The sequence below is a fragment of the Lytechinus variegatus genome, chromosome 11 (assembly GCF_018143015.1).
Source record: "Lytechinus variegatus isolate NC3 chromosome 11, Lvar_3.0, whole genome shotgun sequence".
Classification (NCBI taxonomy): domain Eukaryota; kingdom Metazoa; phylum Echinodermata; class Echinoidea; order Temnopleuroida; family Toxopneustidae; genus Lytechinus; species Lytechinus variegatus.
The window spans coordinates 34525169-34548663 of NC_054750.1; the positions used below are offsets into that span (position 1 = coordinate 34525169).

General features: G+C 37.9%; 1 protein-coding gene across 5 annotated transcripts in view; it reads left to right on the forward strand.

The window, feature by feature from the left end:
- The window catches only part of LOC121424084, a 58604-nt gene that overhangs the window by 15653 nt on the left and 19456 nt on the right, over positions 1-23495 (forward strand). Inside the window, exons 9-21 of one of the 5 annotated variants that reach the window (XM_041619672.1) lie at positions 2021-2186; positions 2992-3120; positions 4272-4469; positions 5439-5656; positions 6040-6131; positions 6803-7029; positions 8742-8859; positions 9817-10069; positions 10882-11119; positions 14767-14829; positions 15437-17336; positions 17442-18094; positions 18552-18764. In XM_041619672.1, coding sequence (XP_041475606.1) covers positions 2021-2186; positions 2992-3120; positions 4272-4469; positions 5439-5656; positions 6040-6131; positions 6803-7029; positions 8742-8859; positions 9817-10069; positions 10882-11119; positions 14767-14829; positions 15437-17336; positions 17442-18094; positions 18552-18764 — 4468 coding nt within the window. Of the gene's footprint in view, positions 1-2020; positions 2187-2991; positions 3121-4271; positions 4470-5438; positions 5657-6039; positions 6132-6802; positions 7030-8741; positions 8860-9816; positions 10070-10881; positions 11120-14766; positions 14830-15436; positions 18095-18551; positions 18765-23495 lie in introns of all 5 variants that reach the window. The other 4 variants (XM_041619673.1, XM_041619675.1, XM_041619674.1 and 1 more) reach the window with 4 other exon arrangements.

Consider the following 23495-nt stretch of genomic DNA (forward strand, 5'->3'; position numbering starts at 1 on the left):
GAATGTTTTAACACATTGTTCTCTCTAGTAGGGTGTGGTCATGTATACCCACACTGTGAATGGTGGAACACAGTGTTCTCTCTAGTAGGGTGTGGTCATGTATACCCACACTGTGAATGGTGTAACACAGTGTTCTCTCTAGTAGGCTTTGGTCTTGTATACCCACACTGTGAATGGTGGAACACAGTGTTCTCTCTAGTAGGCTTTGGTCTTGTATACCCACACTGTGAATGGTGGAACACAGTGTTTTCTCCAGTAGAGTGTGGACATGTTTACCCACACTTTGAATGGTTTAACACATTGTTCTCTCTAGTAGGGTGTGGTCATGTATACCCACACGGTGAATGGTGGAACACAGTGTTCTCTCCAGTAGATTGTGGTCATGTTTACCAACACTGAATGGTTTAACACAGTGTTCTCTCTAGTAGGGTGTGGTCATGTTTACCCACACTGTGAATGGTGGAACACAGTGTTTTCTTCCAGTAAGGTGTGGACATGTACCCACACTGTGAATGGTGGAACACAGTGTTCTCTCCAGTAGGCTTTGGTCTTGTATACCCACACTGTGAATGGTGGAACACAGTGTTTTCTTCCAGTAAGGTGTGGACATGTACCCACACTGTGAATGGTGGAACACAGTGTTCTCTCCAGTAGAGTGTGGTCATGTTTACCAACACTGTGAATGATGTAACACAGTGTTCTCTCTAGTAGGGTGTGGTCATGTATACCCACACTGTGAATGGTGGAACTGTCAGTGTTCTCTCCAGTAGAGTGTGGTCATGTTTACCAACACTGTGAATAGTGGAATAGTGTTTTCTCAAGTAAGTGTAGTCATGTACACATTTAATACGTTCACATCTACTCTAGATCAGTGAGTGTTTTCTCAGAGTGCTTCATGAAATATCTGTATGTATTTGTTTATAATTTTTTATTCATTCATTTATTTATTCACATCATTTTATAATTCATTTATTTGATTATGGGTTAATTATATCATCTAATTAGAAGTAGAGAGTGAAGAACACACACAATCATAGAGTAATATATACCACTGCATTATTATGGTACATTGCAACATGATAATACAGAAAAGAACCGGGGTGAAACTATTTATTTACTTATGTACAGTATGCCTTTATTCATTTAGTTTTTTTATTTGGTTTAAAAATATATAAATAATGCAAAGGTTCAAGGACTAAAATAAACATGTTTACTGTAATTACAACATGATTGGAGATGAAAATTAATAATAGCCACCAAACAAATTATTGATTTTGAACGTTAAAACTTAGAATTATAAATACATACATGTACAACAAGACAGCGTAATTTTGTCAATGATTTTCATTCAATTAATTGATCTAAGCCGATCAGGTGCAAGGATTTGAGGTCAATTTTCATGAAACGTTCCTCAAATGACTGGTCAGTGCTGACACTAGTGACTCATTCATTGAAGGTTTTGAGTCTGAGACAGTCCCAACCAAGACCAAGGCAGAGAAGGGGACCGAGACGATCTCATGCATTAAAGCAACCAGTGTCCAAAATCAATGGAGGCCAGCATGAGACAAACGATACATAATCGTTGCCTCAAAATCAATACATGTGATGATGATCCACAGCATTTATATTGCGCCATATTTCTGTTGAAAACATTCATAGGCGCAGGCTCATCCAATGTCCAATACATGTAACATGTGTCAAAGAATTGAGTAAAGCAGTCATTACCTTGTCAAACTTGATCGTTTATTTTTTAATTCATAAAATATGTGACAAAGTATGTTTTATCTGACAGTTACCATAGGAATTGTGTTTCTCAGCCAATCAGAGTCAAGCGAAGTCAGATCTGACAACTTGTCGGACAAAAAATTATTAATGATACAACGTTCTCTTGATCTGCATCCTTGATTGTTGGCTGAAAATGTATATTTGATATATTAAACACATCATTCTACATTTTCTGTCATACAAATTACCTTTCTTCAGAGGCCCCATTTTCTGTTTCTCTTGGATTTCACAATAGGAAAGTGATTGAGGATGTCCTACCACTTCTTGGCACGGAGCAGTCCGTAGCGATCATCAAGCAGAAGCTAGCCAATGGTGAGCTTAGTGGTGAGAGAGCATCTCAGATTGTCAGCATGTTAGGATTCCATACAACCTTTGAAAAGTCCTTCTTGGATAGTGTAAAGGTGAGGTTACTTCTATCAACTTCCAAATATCCTCCATGTTTAGATAGTTTAGTGTCTCTTGGGTGTTAATTAAAACCTTGTTTCTCAAAATGAGAGAAAAATTTAGGAAAGCTAAGAAAAAGCAAAGGTATTGATGTAACCTAAACCCTTTTTCGGCCTAGAAAGAGTTCTCTGCATGAATTAAGAGACTCTTTTCAGACAGTACTAGTTTGCCACCATTGCCATATTTTTACATTTTTTTTTAGCTGCCCTTGAAATTTTCTATTTCGAGATTCACGGTTTTAAGACCCCAGCAAGGTTATGAGTTTAAATAGATGAGTTCTTTCTTGATTTGTATTTTCTTTGTGCAACTTGCAAGCAATACAAGAAATCGAAGAAATGTGAGTGTTGTTAGGCACTAGGCTTCTGCATATTCTCTAGATTTACCCTTTCTATTAAAGAAGAGAGTTAACTTCTTGTAGCTAAATATAATGGTCCCTTGTACTCATCACAGTGGTCAATTATTGGGAGTGTAGCAAGTAACGTATTTGTATTGATGAGAAATATTTACTTAGATTAATATGATACGATTGGCTCATGCTTGTAGATTGCTAGATACCTTGAAGTACACATATATGAATTAAGATATTGAAAACATTCCTTTCATAAAATTGCAAATGAATTAATTTTTGTGGGTTATTGAACAGTTTATTTTATTGGAATGAAATTAAGTAAATTTTAATCTAGTTGCAGGTTATCGTGGAATTGTCAACAAGTTACCATAGGCTTTTAGTTTTTTCTGGGCGAATTTTTTATTTTTATTTAGGATCTGTGTGAGAGCACCAGTAAGCATGAATGTTGGCTGGCCTATGGTTCACTTCTCAACAAGGCCTGTGGAGAAGGGAATAGCCAAACGTGGTCATGTGATGGTAGTGTGCTCACAAGCTATGCAAAGGTAAGTTCATTTATTATATATCTGGTAATATAATGAACATAATGGTTATTGCACAATGATGGTGATCCTTATAATGGTAATGATTTTGAAGAAGAGGGTGGTGATGATGATGATAATGATGATGGTGACGGTGGTGATTGTGGTGATGATGATGATGATAATGATGATGATGATGGTGATGATTGATGATGTTGTTGATGGGATTGATGATAATGGTGAAGATGAGGGTGATGATAATGGTGAAGTTGATGTTAATGAGATTGATTGATGAGATTTTTTTGATAGTTTTTTTTTTCATTACAGTGTTTTTATAAAAAAAATAATTTTCTACTTGCAATAATGTTTTCTGTCACCTGTTAATGGGCGCGAGAATACATAGATCTTATCTCAATTACTCTTCCGGCCATTTATTAAAACATTGTCAGTGCTCTACTGCATAAATCGAGCCAAAGTTCTTTCCAAAAATCCCAAACCCTTCGATCATGTATCCTCATTACATACAGATGTACATGTACATGTTTATAGACTCTCCATATGCAGTCAATGTAGCTGCAATGTATACAAATAGCAAATAGGTATGAGTGCGATTGTGCGAGATTTCGCATGAGTTGAAAGAAAAATGCTCTATTCAACGAGGCATTAGCTGAGTTGAAGAGAGCATCTCTTTCTTTCACCAAATGCGAAATCTCACACCATTGCACTTATAAGAATATTCGCTATTTGTGTTGTAAAACTCCTTGGAATTTAGCGAAAAAAAAGAGTTTTTCCCTGCAGTAATCTATGAAAAGGGAGCAAAAAAAATTAAAGCGAAAAGCAAAATCTCTCAAGCGCACATGACCTTGGGCAGCATTGCGTATTTGGCCAGCAGGCTTGTACGCATACTGCACCTTAATTTTTACTGAGCGCAGTGAATTAAATCGTATTGTGACGTCACCTCCTTGTGTGCATCAACAGTAAAAAATGTTTGACATTCAGCCTCCCATTTGCTCGCATACAACAAGCTAAGTAGGCATTGTACAATATGAGCTTATAAATACCAAGCCATACTGCACTTTTAATAAAATAAATCCCAAAGCAGCAAATTTTCAGATAAGCAAATAATTTTTCACTCTTTTACTTGATACAGTGTGCCATTTTTAATTCCATTCCAGCCTCTTTACAATGGGACAAGTGCCATGTTTCCTATATCTAAACGACGCACTTTCCTCAAGGCTCTAGGCAACGCTGGACTCAATGGTCAAGCTCAGTATCTCAAGGATTTAATCAACGATCCAAATGCTCGATGTGAGCTGAGATGCCAGGCTCTCTACTCTCTCAGGAAACTCACAGGGACCACCTCAAGGAAATATGTAAGATACCATAATAATAATAATAATAATAGGCATTTATATAGCGCCATCTATCTAGAAATTTTCTATTCCGAGGCGCGTTTTTTTATTATTATTATTACCCCGGCTTTAGCTCGAGCTGCCTCTCAGCGCTCATGCATTCAAGGAATTAATCCTGCAGGATACCCTCTTACTTGCTGAGATTTTAGGTTATTTTAAAATTCTCATTTGCGTTTACATTTCATATATTGATTATTGAACGATGGCACCATGTAGGGAGCAATAAAGTGACTGCCCCAACCTCCTATGATTTAAGAAAAAGAGAAAAAAGGAGGATGAAATGGAAGAAATGAGGATGAATGGTATTAAAAAGGGATGATAAGCCTGTAGAACTGCATTTTTATTGAAAAAAGCAATGTTATCCCCCCTTCCCCCATTAAAATGTTAATGACCTTGTAATAGAAATACATTTTTTTCCATATAAAAGGGGTTGTGTACATATTATTCTATGAATTTCTATAGATTTTTTTTGTTAAGATTAATTTTTATCACAGTTTTGCTTACTCTGGTAAGACAAATAATCTAAACTACCCTGCCTTTGAATATTAGAGCTGCATCATCCTTCTCCACATTTAATCTGTTCTCAAGACCCATTTATTTTCCAAATAATGCTTATCATGCTCAATATAGTATGTTGAATATTATCTTTTTACATAAAGGTTGTAATTTTCATGTGTTGACATTAATTTGTTCTTATTTATATAAAATATGTTAGGTTTAATGTTTAGATGAAATGTATAACTCAAATTAGGTTTAATGTATAATTTGTGTAATTAGTGAATTAATATTTGTACAGCGCAGTGAGAATATTTGACTATTACGTGCTATATAATGTAGATTTCAATAATTATCATCAAGTAAGGTTTAACTTGGAATTGTTTTTAATAAAAAAATATTAGGCTAATTGAATACTTTTATTAAAACCCACAGGTCATCCAACTGTCCCTATCCGTCTTCACCAACAAGGAGAACAGTGCTGAGGTGCGGATCGCTGCCTTCGTTTTGCTTATGGATGCTAGACCCGATGCCACCGTCATGATGATTGTAATGAACAGTCTGGAATCCGAGACTAGCGCTCAGGTCTCGAGTTTTGTGTTGTCTCATTTTGAAGCCTTGAGCGACCCCAGCATGCAAGTCCCAAGTAATGTGTAAGCCACGATTCAATGAATTGAAGTTTTATTTAATGAAAATATTGAGGAACAACAATTTCTTGTCACTATGATGTAATACACCATAGAAATATGTAATTTATAATTTATAAATATGTATGCGATGCCTCGTCTTCATAGCTCATTTCGAAAACCAGTCTCATCAAAACTTTGTACAAATAATTCCTGTATTCTTTAGCAATACATTTATGTCTTGCATGGTATAATCTTACTGTGGCCTATTTAGAATAGAGTATTAAGAAGATTTCTCTCACAAGAAGTATAAACTTTTGATTGATAGATCCATGTGGGAGAAACCAAATTTTCACATAGTTAGAGACATATAATAGCTTGATATTGCCATATTTTGTTTCTGTTATTAGTTCAAACCTTGCTAGGACCCTCTTGAATGAAGCTCCTTCAACCGACTATGGCATTCAATACTCTAAGAGTTACAAGATGGGCTTTGAGTCAGGTAACCATTAGTATTATAGGTTTCTTTTGATCAACCACTCATTAATTCTTTACACTTCCTTTGGAACAAATAATGATGTGCAAATTAATATTGTTCGTCTGCACAAAACACTGAATGAACTGGCTCCCATTTATTTTATTTACAAAAACAAGCAGTAAAGGTTAAGTTTCTACATGTATGTCCCATATTCTGAAGTTCAGTTTAACTTAGGCTATGGTGTAACTGAGGGCTAAAATTATGATAAGCTAAAAGTGCCAATATTTTGTTTACATTTGTAAGCATCTTATGAACATTTCTCTCCCCACGCAATCATCGTGAAGAAAACTATTTAAGTTATTATTCCTAGACAGATGTGAATGAATTGAGCACCAAATGTGCTCACAAATTTAATTTGTACTGTGGAGGTCAGTGTCTTGTTTTGCTATCTATAGATAAACTTTAACTTTAGATCATATATTTAATTAAACACTAATTCATAATGTGTGCCTACAAGTCTGTCTTTATTACATTTTAAACTTTCTAAAGCACTTTTCATTTTAGCCGGGATCTTACAATTACATGGAGGCTAAACGTGGGTGATTTCTAAAAGTAGCTGGTCACATGAGCAAAGAACTTCATTTCAAAAGATGGTATTATCATCCCATCCCCCCCTTTATAAATCTGATTCTTAGTGGAAGATGAACTTGGAGTTTTTGCCAACTTGAAGTACATCATGGATGAAGAATCACCATTTACCTCTGGCATGGCAGCCAAACTGAATGCTCATCTGATGGGATTTAGTCTTAATCCTCTGGAGATTGGATTCAAGACGGAAGGGTTAAGAATACTAAAAAAGATCTTCATGGGCGAAAGAATGAGAGAGAATATTGATCCATTCCTCGAGGACATAGATGAACAGGCAAGTGATTAATTAGATCATCTTTGGTAAATGATAGGAATGTGCCACAAAATACATAATTTCTAATTAGATGGCACTATATAAATGCTTATTGTTATTCCTTGTGATAATATTATTAATAGATGGGACTGTTATCATTAAAAGATGGGAGTTGCCCCTTCCCCTGTTTGGCGTTTGATTAAATGATTAAAGGGATAGAGCCACGTCGATCTGGTGCCGCAACGTGGCTGCCAGGCCCACAATCAATTGGGCAAATTAAGTCAATTTTTTTAGTATTTCATTTCATGTCTATTTCAAACAATAAAATATGGATTTTCAAAGACTTTTTTTCATAGATTGTTATATCTATTATCTTAAAATGATATTTTATTGGTTGTAAAAATTGTTCATATCATTGACATGGACTAAATATTCAGTACCTGTATTTTTGCTCCTGTTTTTTATTCTCCAAGTACATTTATGATGTAAGTACTTATAATAATAATAATAATAATGATAGTTATGATAAAATTAATAATAATTTTTTTTTTAATATAGCGCTTCATCAATATACGACTACTCAAAGCGCTTCACAATTATTATTACCCGGTCACTGGATTAATAACTTTTTTCGCAGCCTGTTAGGCACTATATAATTGCTAAACCAAGGGCAATGACTAAATTACATTTTCATATTTATTCTTATATTGCTAGTAGTATTATATAATTTACAGAGCACATCTTAACAATATCTTCTATTCTTTTATGTGACCTTGGACATTGGCTAGTGTTCCCTATATGTACAATATACCACCTTTCATGAAAATAAGATTTATAAACAGGGATGTAGCCAAGGCCAGCCTCGATGACAAAGTTTGTCGGCCTTGGTCTTAGCGTCAGGCCGAGTCATGGTTACAAAGTCTATGGGCGAATATTTTGTCTGCCGGCCTTCTGACTCGGAAATTCCAGCCATGACAATATCCCTGTTATACCGTTTGATGTTTTGTTAAACATGATTTTAATTTCCAAAAAGAACGACACAATATAGATTTTAATTCAAGAATAAAGAAGAGAACATAACATTTTAATGAACGGAAAATTATGAATACAGTCATTGGTATTCACACTGTGGATATCAATCGGGTACAATTGAAAAATGTAGGTTTATGAGATTACAAGGGACTATATGGAGCGTTGTGGCCCAGTGGATTACATGTAGTTTCCGGACTTTGAAACAGAGGGTCGTGGGTTCGAATCCCAGCCATGGCGTGATTTCCTTAAGCAAGAAATTTATCCACATTGTGCTGCACTCCACCGAGGTGAGGTGAATGAGTTCCTGGCAGGAATTTATTCCTTGAAATGCATGTGCCCTGTAATATTAGTAATTACGGCTGCCAAGCTACAGCTGGGGTAATAATATCCAAGTCCTTTGGAAACGCATAGAGACATTAGTCATAATTGTGATATGCGCTATACAAGAACTGTGTATTATTATTACATGTATATGATACTGAGGGAATTCAATTGAAAAGAAGGGTCGAAATTGGATGCTATGTCAGTGATCAGACCAGTAAGGGGATGGTTTGATTAAAAAGACATTTTGTGATTGTATACCTGATGGTTTAGTTGGGGCAGCCTCCATTTGATAAGCCTACTTCGACTTTTACTTGAAATTCAGTTTGGGCAATGTCGAGAATAATTTTAGTTCAAATTTCCGTGAATTTTTGTTGCAGCTCAACATGGTGTTCCGTGGAGATTATGATCCTTTGGTTAGTCTCTACATGAAAGCTTTTGGAAGGGAGATCAGAGGAATGAATATTGACAAGAGTTCTATTTCATTCATGAACCGAGGTATGAATAAACAATAATTGTACCCTAAGATTTTGCAATGATCATTGAACTAATTTATACATGCAATCACATAGACCACAGTGTTTTACTAATCATCCATATAAAGCATAATATCAATAGCAAAGCTTTGTGATAGGCATTCTATGTCTATTTATTTCCATATCTTTTTGTCAATGCAATTATGATTTGCATGGCTAAATAAATACAGTAAACCATCTTTTCTTCATCTGCCCTTCTTTCTCTATATCTCTTTTTTGTATTTTTTTCAAATCTCTTTGACTTTCCCTTTCTCTTGTCATTCTCTCATCTTCCTCTCATCTCATGTATTGAAGGAGAATGATACCTTTGGAAGAAGAAAGCTTATGTAAAAACAGAAAAATCAAAGAAACAGATCAACAAAAGTTTGAGAAAAATCAGACAAATGATAAAAAAGTTATGAGCATTTGAACATTGCGATCACTAATGCGATATAGATCCTCACATTGGCAATGTGACTAATATATGTGATGTCACTTGTGAACAACTCTCCTCATTACTTTAGTTTATATTTCACTTAAACTGCCTCTTTTATCACATCTATCGATAGATAATGTGTTCTTTCTGTAGAGGGCTTGTAATACAGATTTTCAAAGAAATATATCATAGATAAACAGTTTGTATCACCATAATAAAAAGCAAAAAGAGACATTTTTTTGGTATTTTATAGTCCATCAAATGAAAAGTTGTTCACATGTGACATCACACATCCTTGTTTCATTGCCCATGGGAAGATCTCTATAGCATTAGTGATTGGAATATTCAAATGCTCATAACTTTCTCATTATTTGTCTGATTTTTCTCAAATTATTTTTGTTCTTATTCTTTGATTTTTCCATTTTGCCAGAAGCCTACTCATTGCAAAGGTTCCATTCCCTTTAAATGTTAATGACACTCTTTTGATACTCCATAATTAAACAGGGAGCTCTTTCATCAGGCTTCAAGAACTGATGACCCAACCCCACATCTCTTATCAGAAGGCCATGTCCCTAAGTGAAGGACACCTATGTGTCCCAACCTCCTTTGGTGTCCCGTTGACCTTGAAACTCTCCAGCTCTGCCGTCGCAGCTCTTGATGGGTCCGGAACCATCACTCTGGATCCTCCACTTGAAGACCTCGTCCCCAACATCCGTTTGCCAAATGCAGTCAGTATTGAAGGATTTTTTAATCCCCGGTAAGTCTTGTACATAACAGACCAACCTTCAGAGATATCATTGTGACAGTGCAGGAAGCACTGTTTTATTATCATTGTATTGTGCCTATTTTAGGAATTCATCATAAAAAAAAAAAAATTCTCTTACCTTTTTTTTTCTATGCATAAACCTGTTCATATTTTTGTATCTGTAGAAGAGTATAAAATGATGATTTGATTGTTGTTCTGTCAAATATAAAAAATAAAAAATAGATAAAAAGGTCATGTGACATTTTCAGCCAGTTGTCTAATCGGCATAGGACTGCAAAACCCATAGGAAATGCCATAGTAAAAAGAGATTAAATGTTACTAAAGTATTGCTTTTTAATTTGTGAGAAACTTTGCAGACCACACCTAAACATGTCACTACTCAGCTACAGTGAAGAATGAAATAAGGATACTGATGATAGACTGATGTATTAGGCTAATTGGATTGAAAATCATGTACCATGTGTTACACTGCCTCATCTTAACTCAGCATTTTCAGACCAAGGTTTACGGGGGGGGGGGGGGGGTAACAAATGCACCTCCTATAGACTTTGGCTACAAATCACTTCTTGTGAGCCAACTTGGAACTACAGAATGTGCAGTTATTACCCCCCCCCCAGAAATGTGCTAGACTTGGAAGAACAGGATCATCTGATGGCACATTACCAGTTGGTTTAGGATCTTATGAATAACAAAAGAACTGATTGATGAATTAATTGCCATTAATTTGTTATTTTATACCATGAATCCCTATTGCTCTTTAATACGGCCACTCTTTAAAAGTCATTCCTATGTTGCTATTCCAGTCTTGCCGTTGAGACAGTAGGGGACATTGGATTGAGCCTCGGTGAATCAATCAAGATGGGAACTGCACTGAAGGTATCTATAAACTCCTCTCTATACCTTGATGGATCCATCAAGGTTGATCTCCAGCGTCAAGACTATTCAGTTAATCTTACCACTCCGCCAGGGAACCGACAGCTGTTTTCATTCAAGAGCAAGCCGTTTACCTACTCGGATGTGACAAACTCGATATTTGAAGAGGTGAGCTCAGGAGGAGACTAATTTAATTCGTTTTCGACACTCTGAAGTCAATGTTTTTCAAGAACATGTTTTTGCTTAGAAATTATTACAAATAAATTGCAATCTGTAGCTACATGTAATATATGTTTTCCATTGTTATGTAAATCATTAACATTGTTTCTCTTGGGAAGTTGTCTTAAGCAAGGTTTCCACTTTCGCGAGTTGGAGTTGCGAGTCATACGCGAGCTCTAACTCGCCATAGCTCGCACAAGCTCGCGTGAAATTTACATTTTTTCCTGGAATTTGCTTCAGTGACAAAAGACTCAACATCGAGTTCACTACGCTCGCTGTACGAGTGAACCGAGCGCGAAACGAGTCAGGCCGAGCTTAGTATGAGTTGCGGTGACCTTTATACGACTTAAAGCGAGCTATGAACGAGTTATCAAGATTTTGTTACGAGTGATAAGAGTTTCATACGACCAAGGGACGAGATATGCACATTTTTGGCACTCAAAGATGGATTCCGGCGGCGGTGGCGTCAACACCAAATCTTAACCGAAGGTTAAGTTTTTGAAATTAAATGGCATCATAACTTAGAAAGTATATAGACCTAGTTCATAAAACTTGACCATAAGGTTTATCAAGCATTACTGAACATCCTTCTTGAGTTTCAGGTCACAAGAACAAGGTCAGAGGTCATTTGCGGTCAATGAACTTAGACCATGTTTACTGAGGGAATCAACATCAAAATCTTAACCTACGGTTCAATTTTTGAAATGTCATCATAACTTAGAAAATATATGAACCTAGTTCATGAAACGTGGACATAAGGTTATTAAAGAATATAAACATCCTGCTTGAGTTTCAAGTCACATGACTAAGGTCAAAGGTCAATTAGGGTCAATGGACTTTGGCTAATTGGGGTATTTGTTAAATTGATATTATAACTTTGAACGTTTATGAATCTGATTCATGAAACTTAAACATAAGAGTAATCAGGTATCACTAAACATCCTGTGCGAATTTCAGGTCACATGTCCAAGGTTAAAGGTCAATGAACTTTAGTGATGTTAGGGTGATCTGTTGAATTACCATCATAACTTAGAAAGTTTATAGATCTGATTCATAAAACTTGGATATAAGAGTAATCAAGTATTACTGAACATCCTGTGAGAGTTTCAGGTCACACGACGAAGGTCAAAGGTCATTTAAGGTCAACGAACTTTGGCCATGTTGGGGGTATTTGTGGAATTACCATCATAACTTTGAAAGCTTATGGATATGATTCATCCACTTGGATATTAGAGTAGTCAAGTATCACCGAACATCTCATGCCAGTTTCAGGTCACATGACCAAAGTCAAAGGTCATTTAAGGTTATTGAACTTTGGCCATTTTGGAGATTAATACTATATTGCTGTCATAACTTTCAAAGTTTAGATACAGTTTATAAAATGTGGATATAGGGTAATCAAGTATCACTGACAACTGAAGTCTTAGGTCACATGATAAAGGTCAAATGTCATTTATTGTCAATGAACGTAGTATTGTATCATTGTATGAATGGTGTTTTGTGAATAATTATTTTATAGTAGTTTTTAAAGTCAGCACTGCTACTATATTGGATAGCGTGATGCAGGTTAGACTGCCAGAGGCGCTCCACTTGGACCTTGTCTAGTTTGATGTCTTGTTCTTTTACCTTGGCTCTGCTCGTCATTGAACTTTTCTTCCGTTTCAATTGTCTCTTCCTGCACTTCTTCTACCCTTGTTTGAATGTCATCTTCATTCGCTGTTTCCCTACCTGAATGGCTACAACTCTTGGGTCTTTTGGATCGAGGCATATTTCTCTCCTTATTTTGTTGAAAGTTGTAATAATGCAGCCTTTTAAAAAGTAATTGTACATTGCGTGGGTCAGTTAAAATGTTCACTTTAAGATAAACTCCCTCCTCGGTTTTAATAAATATCAATTGTTATTAATATCAATGATTAGATCATCTAATTTTCTTTAAAATGATACCCTACATGATATGATTATGGTTCACATGGAGGTGCAGTGCCTTGAAATGTGGGGCAAGGTCAAAATTAAAAATTAAGTTGCAAAGTGACACAATAATGAAAGTCACTGTTCCTTTTTCCGTGGTGATGAGTGAGTTTTTTAAGCGGTTTCTATTGAGTTTGATCGGTAATCCCGCCTCGGTTTTAGTAAATATCAATGTTAAATTAATATCAATGAATAGTTCATTTAATTTTCTTTAAAATGATACTTTCCATGATGTGATTTTGGCTCACATGGAGGTGCAGTGCCTTGAAATGTGGGGCAAGGTCAAAATTCAAAATTTGCAAAATGACATAATATTGAAAGTCACTGTTCTTTTCATCCATGATGATGAGTGAGATTCTCAGCAATTGTTTTCATGCACCTTAACACCAACATTCAAATGGAATCAAACCTACCTCCGCGCAAGCAAACACACAACAAACAAACATAAACCACAAGAAAACATTATGAAATGAAAAAGCAGGGCCAATGGATTTTCATCTGTATTGACACAGACAAAAGAATCATGTTCTGTATTGACCCTCCATGATTATTTCTGCTCGTTTTGCAGCTTTTTACTTCAGACCTCATCCAACACTTTTCAATTTCGCTCTTTTTTATGACATGATCATAACAAGCATGGGATCATTTTAAAGGGAATCAAATGATCTTTTGAAAGATATCAAATATGCATTGTGTAAAATTTGGAGTCGGGAGAAATTAATGGCCAAACTCAGATTTCCAAACTTTTTTGCTCGTTTTGCAGCTTTTCAATTCAAACTTCATCCAACACTTTTGAATCCTGCTCTTTTCGTGATGACATGATCATAACAAGCATGGTATCATTGTAAAGAAAATCAAATGACCTTTTAAATGATGTTAAATATGCAATGTGTAAATTTTGGAGTTGGGAGAAATTAATGGCCAAACTCAGATTTCCAAACTTTTTTTTTAGGGGTTTATATGTGGGGAAAATATAGATCACTGGACATTTATCATTCAGTCGGCATGCCTCTGAGCCCTTGCCACGCACTCGGAATAAACTCATTCGAAACTCGCTGTAACTCGGGGTGCTCGATCTAAAGTCGCGCTAATCTCGTGGGCACCTCCACTTGACTCGTAAAACGATCGCAATGCTCGTATCTCGCTCTTGAAAACTCGGAACGCCCTCGCGTATACTCAGATGTGGCGAGTTATTACGAGTTATTGTGAGGTTATCTCGAGCTTCTTACGAGTTATTACGAGTACTGCGAGTATACAACGAGTTTAGGTGAGTTCAGCACGAGTTACAGCGAGTTAGCAAAATTTTTGAACATGTTCAAAAATTTTGAAACTGCTCACGACTTCAAGGAGAGTTGTCCCGAGCTTGAACGAGCTCCGCCGAGTCATGCCGAGTTGTCGCGAGTTATCCCGAGTTTCATGGTGAGCTTTATGCGAGTTATCGCGAGTGCCTCATTTTGGCAACTCGCTATAACTCGCCATAACTCGCGATGTTAACTCGCCAAAGTGGAAACCTTGCTTTAGACCCTTTGAATTACGTAGCAACCATGCGCTGCCAGGTTCTAGTAGTAAATGGGTCAACACTTTGTTGTTAATTGTTAATTGTGCATCTATTGTGATTCGAATTCCAGACTGGCCAATCTCAATTGAGTATTCGAGAAATATCGAGTGTGGCAAAACCAAATCCATCTAAGGTAAGTTTTCATAGTATCAAAATATGCACGAGCATGTGGGGGTATGTTCTTTTTCTTTATAGTTCAATGTTCCGAAATCGTCGTCATTCAGTATTCTGCACAAAGACATTGGACGGAGAAGCAAATATCAAATACATACACACTTTGTCATTTTGATAGTGGTAAACAAAAAACACAAACATTTATGTCTGCATTTTTACTTGACATTAGCATAGGTACTGGTGCCTTGTCAGGATGTATATTGACTGAATTTCCCCTAGGTTTTTTCTAAATCCCCAAAATATACTGTTGATTGTGGGCAGCATTTGGATATTTTATTAGATGGGAATAACCCAAAACTGAAATAACATGTGATTTATTTTTCAAAGAAAATGGAGGGACTGTTTTATAAAATGAAAAAACATCTCTTTTCCTTTTTCTCCTCGTTATCTCTTTTCTCTTATTTTTTCTTCATATTGTATCATCACTTGAATAGTATGGTAGCACATTTGCCCCCCCCCCCCAATCTTCCTCCTCCCCCATAGTGTTCCCCTTACTATTAGTCAAGTATGTGAGAGCTTGGCTGCTTTCTCTAATTATTGTTTTATTCATGCCTTAATACCAACAGTTCAAAATAGATGCTCTTGGAGTAGGAGTTGGTGTTTCATTCTTCCATCCATCAGACAGGCTCTCTCCATACTGCCTCCTGAGGGGTCCAATGCAATTTAACATCAGTATCCTATCGGGAAAGACCATGCCCGAAGAGATTCAGCTTCATCTGCGCATCAAAGACAAATATGAAATGGTTTTGAAAGATCCCCATGGTGAAAGATATCATCATCATCATGACTCTCCATACATGTGGAATTTAGGAACGGCAGAGAGCAGATGGATGTCACTTAACCACATCAAAAAAGTGATAAAAGACCATGGTCTTCATGACAATTACCACCACGGTCACCACAGTGGAAGCGATGAACATCATGGACTTCTGGGAGATTATCATCATGGTCACCACAGTGGAAGCGATGAACACCATGGTCTTCTAGGAGATTATCATCATGGCCACCACAGTGGAAGTGATGAACATCATGGTCTTCTGGGAGATTATCATCATGGCCACCACAGTGGAAGTGATGAACATCATGGTCTTCTGGGAGATTATCATCATGGTCACCACAGTGGAAGCGATGAACATCATGGTCTTCTGGGAGATTATCATCATGGCCACCACAGTGGAAGCGATGAGCATCATCATCATCACTCTGAATACAATGTTACAAAAGTTGAGGAAACACACAACCACACCTACCACGTACATGTTGATGGCAACATTGAAACAAGAACATATGAGCACACCCATCCTGTTTACAAAGTAGACCCAGTTCCTGTAAGAAAAGCAGGATTAGATGAACATCATGGTCTTCTAGGAGATTATCATCACCATCACCACAGTGGAAGTGATGAACATCATGGTCTTCTGGGAGATTATCATCATGGTCACCACAGTGGAAGTGATGAACATCATGGTCTTCTGGGAGATTATCATCACGGTCACCACAGTGGAAGTGATGAACATCATGGTCTTCTGGGAGATTATCATCATGGTCACCACAGTGGAAGCGATGAACATCATGGACTTCTAGGAGGTCATCATGGTCACCACAGTGGAAGTGACGAACATCATCATCATCACTCCCAATACAATATAACAAAAGTAGAGGAAACTCACAACCACACCTACCACGTACATGTTGACGGCAACATTGAAACAAGAACATATGAGCACACCCATCCTGTTTACAAAGTAGACCCAGTTCCCGTGCAAAAAGAAGGATTAGATGAACATCATGGTCTTCTAGATTATCATCATGGTCACCACAGTGGAAGCGATGAACACCATGGTCTTCTAGGAGATTATCATCATGGTCACCACAGTGGAAGTGATGAACATCATGGTCTTCTAGGAGATTATCATCATGGTCACCACAGTGGAAGTAATGAACATCATGGTCTTCTGGGAGATTATCACCATGGTCACCACAGTGGAAGTGATGAACATCATGGTCTTCTAGGAGATTTTCATCATGGCCACCACAGTGGAAGTGATGAACATCATGGTCTTCTAGGAGGTCATCATGGTCACCACAGTGGAAGTGATGAACATCATGGACTTCTAGGAGCTTATCATCATGATCACCACAGTGGAAGTGATGAACATCATGGACTTCTAGGAGGTCATCATGGTCACCATAGTGGAAGTGATGAACATCATGGACTTCTTGGCGGTTACTATGGTCACCATAGTGGAAGTGATGAACATCATGGACTTCTTGGCGGTTACTATGGTCACCACAGTGGAAGTGATGAACATCATGGTCTTCTAGGAGATTTTCATCATGGCCACCACAGTGGAAGTGATGAACATCATGGTCTTCTAGGAGGTCATCATGGCCACCACAGTGGAAGTGATGAACATCATGGTCTTCTAGGAGGTCATCATGGTCACCACAGTGGAAGTGACGAACATCATGGTCTTCTGGGAGCTTATCATCATGATCACCACAGTGGAAGTGATGAACATCATGGACTTCTAGGAGGTCATCATGGTCACCACAGTGGAAGTGACGAACATCATCATCATCACTCCCAATACAATATAACAAAAGTTGAGGAAACACACAACCACACTTACCACGTACATGTTGATGGCAACATTGAAACAAGAACATATGAACACACCCATCCTGTGTACAAAGTAGACCCAGTTCCTGTCAAACAAGCCTCTGACATCAATCATCATCACAGCCACGAACATCATCACGCATATGATACCTTTAAAGGGTTATTCCCAGCTGACCTAGCGTCTGTTACAGAAGCAGTCTTGAATAAAGTCCCTGATAGACACTCTTGGCGAGAACATATCAGAAGTTACATATATTACTGGTTTGGTAGATCTGAACAAAGTGGAAGCACAAGACCCCCAACGCCAACTCTAGAAGACAGTGTTACCTCAAATCCTCCAACCAAGGATAATGCATGGCTGCAGAGGGTAGTGGATATCGTGAATGATAGATTTGGATTGTACCATTTCCAAAACCATCAAGATCATGACAGCCATGAGCATGGGCACCACACCCATCACCATACAGATTCCAATCATAGTGTTCACCACCATAGCCATTACCACAATCCTCTCACACTGAAGGAAGCTTTTGACCGGGTCTTTGGGAACATGGATGCTAGCAAGTACTCCAAGATCATCACCAGGAACTTCTTCTTGAATGTAAGTTTTCTTTCTGAAGCCTCATTGATATAAGGATTAATTTCTTTATTTCAAACTTCAGTACATCAAGATTGAGTAAAGGTTTATCTGACTACAGCTAATTTAAAAATAACATAAAATATTCTAAAACATCAGTATCAGGTTAACATGTTCATTGTACATGTATGATATTTGAGTCTCTTAATTGGATGACTATGGTACATGTATGACTACTAAATCGATACAAAATCAAAAGAAAATTGGTGTTCATGCTGTACTTATCTCTCCAGGTTTTGTATTGATAATTTCATTGATCTTCATACTGCCGATATACCGACAAATTATTTAAGTTCCAAAATTTGAGTCCATTGAAGTCATACATGTAGGTTTATCCTAAGTATGCTGCAGATCATTTCTAATGATGGAATGAAGAATCTGAATAAATTTGTCATGCTGTTTGATGTCCCTTGCTCTATAGATCACAGCTAAAGGTCAGAACTCCAGCAATGACCGCACAGTCATGGTGAAGATCAATACTGACCTTCAGGGTCGCAGCCACAAGTCTGTCAACATGCAAGTCTTTCCAGCTGTCCAGTTTCCTACAGAGGTGCAGGACCCTCAGAGACCACTTCCTTACAGTTCTCATTACCACCATCACCACAACGACCATCATTTTGAAGACCAGAAGCAGGTAAGTTAGAAGTGTGTTTCTTATATCATTTTTTTAACCAAATTCTACCGTTAACTTTGTACTGTAATATTTCCTTTTCTGCCTAACCCCGGCTAAGGAATGCTTTCTTTTCTCACACAAAATCCAGTAATCCCGGACTATAGTGGTGGACATTCATAAGTCCTTATTTCTAATTGGACAACAGCTCTGGCTCTGTTGTCCGTAGGGCATGCATCTTTGGCTTGGACTAGTCTCTTTTCTCACAGGGACTCCTAACCCTGGACTTATGTGCTTTGCACTGCAATTGCTCTGCTAACCTAGCTTCTTTGCTTGGCCAAATAATCCTTCAATATACATTTGGTGGGTGTGGCTGCCTCTATACAAGAGGAGTTTCCAATAATATACGACGAATGATGACAGTACGAGCTTCGATTACGATTTAAGAACTCTTTAATATAGATGATTGTCGATTATTGATCAGAAGAATAATTTTGTAGATTAAGCGTTGCAGATAACATTCTGAAAATTATAAATCAAATATACAAGAATCATAAATAAACAGACATATTATCTTCTCATTCACACATTAGATTCATACTTACATAATTTAGTTAATCATCATCATTCACATTAAAACAACATTCATTCATCATTAATCTCGTAATAAATATTTGGTAAATAACAGAGTGCAATTAATAATACAATAAAAGTAATCAAACTTACCAAATATGGCTTTCTGTTTCTTTCTGTATACTGGACACATCAGCCTTTTCCTTTTAACGGTAATACTGAAACAATGACATTTATTGATAACACGCGCGCAACTATTATGATTATTATTATTATTATTATGCGCAAATATACATGGCAACCATGACGTAGCAATAAAGATTAAAAAATGAAACTAATTACGTAACAATTAATGCGCGCAATGCGTCGCAGTAACATGGCTCCTTTAACTGATTATCCAAAACAGTTACTTGTATATATATATATATATATATGTATACTTATAAACGTCAACTAAAATATCTATAGCGCTTATATAAATAGAATAATGCTATAAATCACTATTAAAATATCAATAAACAATCAAGTTTTCATGCTTTAGTATTATGCTTGCATCCTCTCATCACATTTTGATAAGTGAATAATTCTAATATAAAATCGAAGTTTCAAGTGTTCGAAAGCAAATTCAGGTTAAAACTATACGATCAAATCATAAAATTATGAATAAAAGAATGCATAATACAATATTTTTAACGATATCTGAAAATAAAGCAAGCCTTTTTTTTCAAATGCATTTCTTTTGATCCAATTTGATTCTTGAAACATCGATCAAGAAGATAATATATTGAATATGTATATGTATCATGCCAAAAATGCATACTGCAATATAAGCAATGTTTCGCTCATTTTGTTGAGCAACACAAAAATGAAAGATCACAATATTCGAATAGCACAGAAATAATTTTCCAAGCTGTCAATAACTTTGCATATCAATCTGCTCATTGCATATTGATATGAAAATAAACGATAACAATATAACAGTCTAATTTTTCCTGTGTTTGGCTCCTTGCGGGGGAATCCCTTAATGTCTTTCGCGTGGATTATAATCCCATGTGAAAAGAAGTCTCTTTCTGTAGGTTGATGTCAATAGTGTCAGTATCACATTAAGAATAAATCTAGTCATCTGCTAGGATCAAAACGAGCTTATGTATGGGTCTTTCCAAAAATCTAGGCTCATGCTTACGTTTACCGTCTTTTCGGAGATCGCGATCAGCCATGATCAGTTTCACTTTACGAACTCGGCCGTCATCACATTTGTAGGCTTCTGTCACTCTTCCTAGTGGCCACTGACTTCGAGTATCGCTACAGTCTTTTACAATGACGATGTCGCCTATCGCAAGGTCACGCTTTGGATGGACCCACTTCTGTCTCGTTTGGATGTCTTGGAGATATTCACGCTTCCATCTCATCCAGAATTCGTTAGCTAGATACTGTACACGACGCCACCACTTCCGAGCATATACGTCTTCTCGCTGAAACTTGCCTGGGGGAGGCATCACAACTTTTGCCTTCATGGTTAGAAGATGGTTCGGAGTCAACGGTTCAGGGGCATCTCCGGCACATAGATTAGCTGTAGACAGTGGTCTGGAATTGACAACTGACTCCACTTCAGTAAGGAACGTCTGGAAGGATTCATCATCTAGTTGTGACCCTGAACTCATGAGGAGGGGTTCAAGGACTCTGCGTACTGTACCAATCTGACGCTCCCACACTCCTCCCATGTGAGATGCACTCGGCGTGTTCATCTGGAAGGGTATCCAATCAACTCCATTTTCTAGTAGATACGTTTGGATAGATTCCTGGTCCAACTCTCTCATTGCTTCCCGCAACTCGTTTCTAGCGCCAACAAAAGCAGTCCCTCTATCAGATCTGATCTGTCTGACTGGTCCACGACGAGTGAGGAACCGCCGGAGGCAGTTGATGAAGCTACTACTTGTGAGACTATTTGCTGCTTCAAGATGAATGGCTCTTGATGCCATACAAGTGAAAAGTACTCCATATCTTTTCACAATGCTTCTTTTTTCTTTGATGTTGAAAGGTCCAAAGTAGTCCACAGCACAGTATGTGAATGGGGGTGCCGGTTCTAGGCGATCTTTTGGCAGATCTGCCATCTTCTGTTGCTGCAGTGGTCCTCTCATTTTTCTGCACAAGACACACTTTGATATGATACTGGAAACTGCAGAAGAACCACCAATCACCCAGTATCCATTTTGTCTCAGTTGGTTATGTGTGATTCCTCTTCCCATGTGGTTAACCTGCTCATGCTTGTGTCTTATGAGCAATGTCGTCATATGAGAATTTCTCGGCATGATAACGGGATGCTTGATTTCGTCAGGTACGGCAGCTTTGTCGATTCGTCCACCAACTCGCATGATACCATCATTGCCAATGTATGGATCTAGACGATATAGAGAACTGATTGGCTTGATTTCACTGTTTCTCTTTCTTGCTGTTTGTCTGTCCTTTTGCTCACCAGAGCCTAAGTTGCGAAGTACCATCAATTCGTCACGAAAATGTTCTATCTGCAAGATTCGGATTATTTCAGTTTCTGCTGCATCGACTTCTGCTACCGTCAAGATAACTCGTTGGAGTGGACGGTTCAATTTAGGGCTTGTCTTCCTCTTCACTTCTCTCTTTCGTAGTTTACTTATGAACATCATACATAGTGCTACCACTCTCTTGGCACGTTGCCAGTTTGAGATATGCTGTAGGCGACTAATCTCGAAGTGATTGGCTTTAGCAGTCACTGTAGACAAAGTAGACACATGTCTAACTTCTGGGTCATCTTTCTCACAACTGGCTTTATACTGCTCTGTAGAAATCTTGAATTCTCCTTTCTCATGAAGAAACTTCGGTCCAACCAGCCAGCGGCTACTTTCAACGAGCTCCTTTGCTGTCATCCCTCGAGATGCCTCATCAGCAGGGTTGTCTTCTGTGTTCACATAGAACCATCTTTTAGGGTTTGTTTCGTCATGTATCTGTTGCACCCTATTTGCCACGAAGACATGGAATCTCCTTGCTTCGTTACGAATGTAACCCAAGACCACTTGACTATCTGTCCAGAAGAATTCTTGAGGTTTAGCCACTGTCAATTCTTTCCTTAGAAATGTACTCATCTTTGCTGATACAGTGGCAGCCGTCAGTTCGAGTCTAGGAATAGTCATCTGTCTGAGTGGGGTTACTCTTGATTTGGCTGTCACGAGAGAGCAACACACTTTGTCCTCTTCATTCACCAGGCGAAGATAAGAGCATTGTCCGTAACCATCGAAACTTGCATCTGAAAAGTGATGTAACTCTGTACACTTTACCTTGCCGAAGTTTGGAGGCTTGTAGCATCTTGGGACGTTTAGTTTCTCGAGTTCACTTATTTCAGATCTCCATTTCTCCCACTGTGTTCTGACGTCATCGGGTAAGGGGCTGTCCCAATCTAGCTTCCTTCTGCAGAGGTCCTGGAGTATCTGCTTTCCTCTTAGAGTCACTGGACTTGCAAGGCCGATAGGATCATAAATTGAGCCAACAGTAGATAGAACTCCCCGTCTAGTAAGAGGGCGATCTTTAAGCTCAATTCGAAACTGCAATGTATCACTTTCCACGCACCAGAATACACCTAATGCTCTCTCTATTGGTAGTGGATCAACTTCTAGGTCCAAGTCAGCAAGACCCTTAGCTCTGTCTTCGATGGGAAAACTCTGCAGAACCTCTTTATTGTTAGACATTATCTTGTGTAATCTCAATCCAGCTTTACTGCAGATTGCTTGGCTTGCTTTCATGACACTCACGGCTTCATCTGGGGTTGCGACTGACTTAAGTCCGTCGTCGACATAAAAGTCATCTCGAATATATGAAGCTGCATCGGACCCAAACTCAGCTTCGCCGTCATCTGCTGCTTTCTTGAAGCCATAGTTAGCACATCCAGGTGAGCTAGTAGCGCCGAATAGGTGAACCTTCATCCTGTATTCGATCACGTCTTTGTTTGGGTCACCATCTTCCCACCACAAGAATCGGAGAAGGTCCCGATCTTCCTCTGACACGAAGAATTGGTGAAACATTCCTTTGATGTCTCCAACGACAGCAACTTCTTCTTGACGGAACCTGCACAGTACTCCAAGTAAGCCATTTGTCAAGTCTGGGCCTTGTAGGAGGTTGTCATTGAGTGAGATTCCTTCACACTTTGCTGAGCAG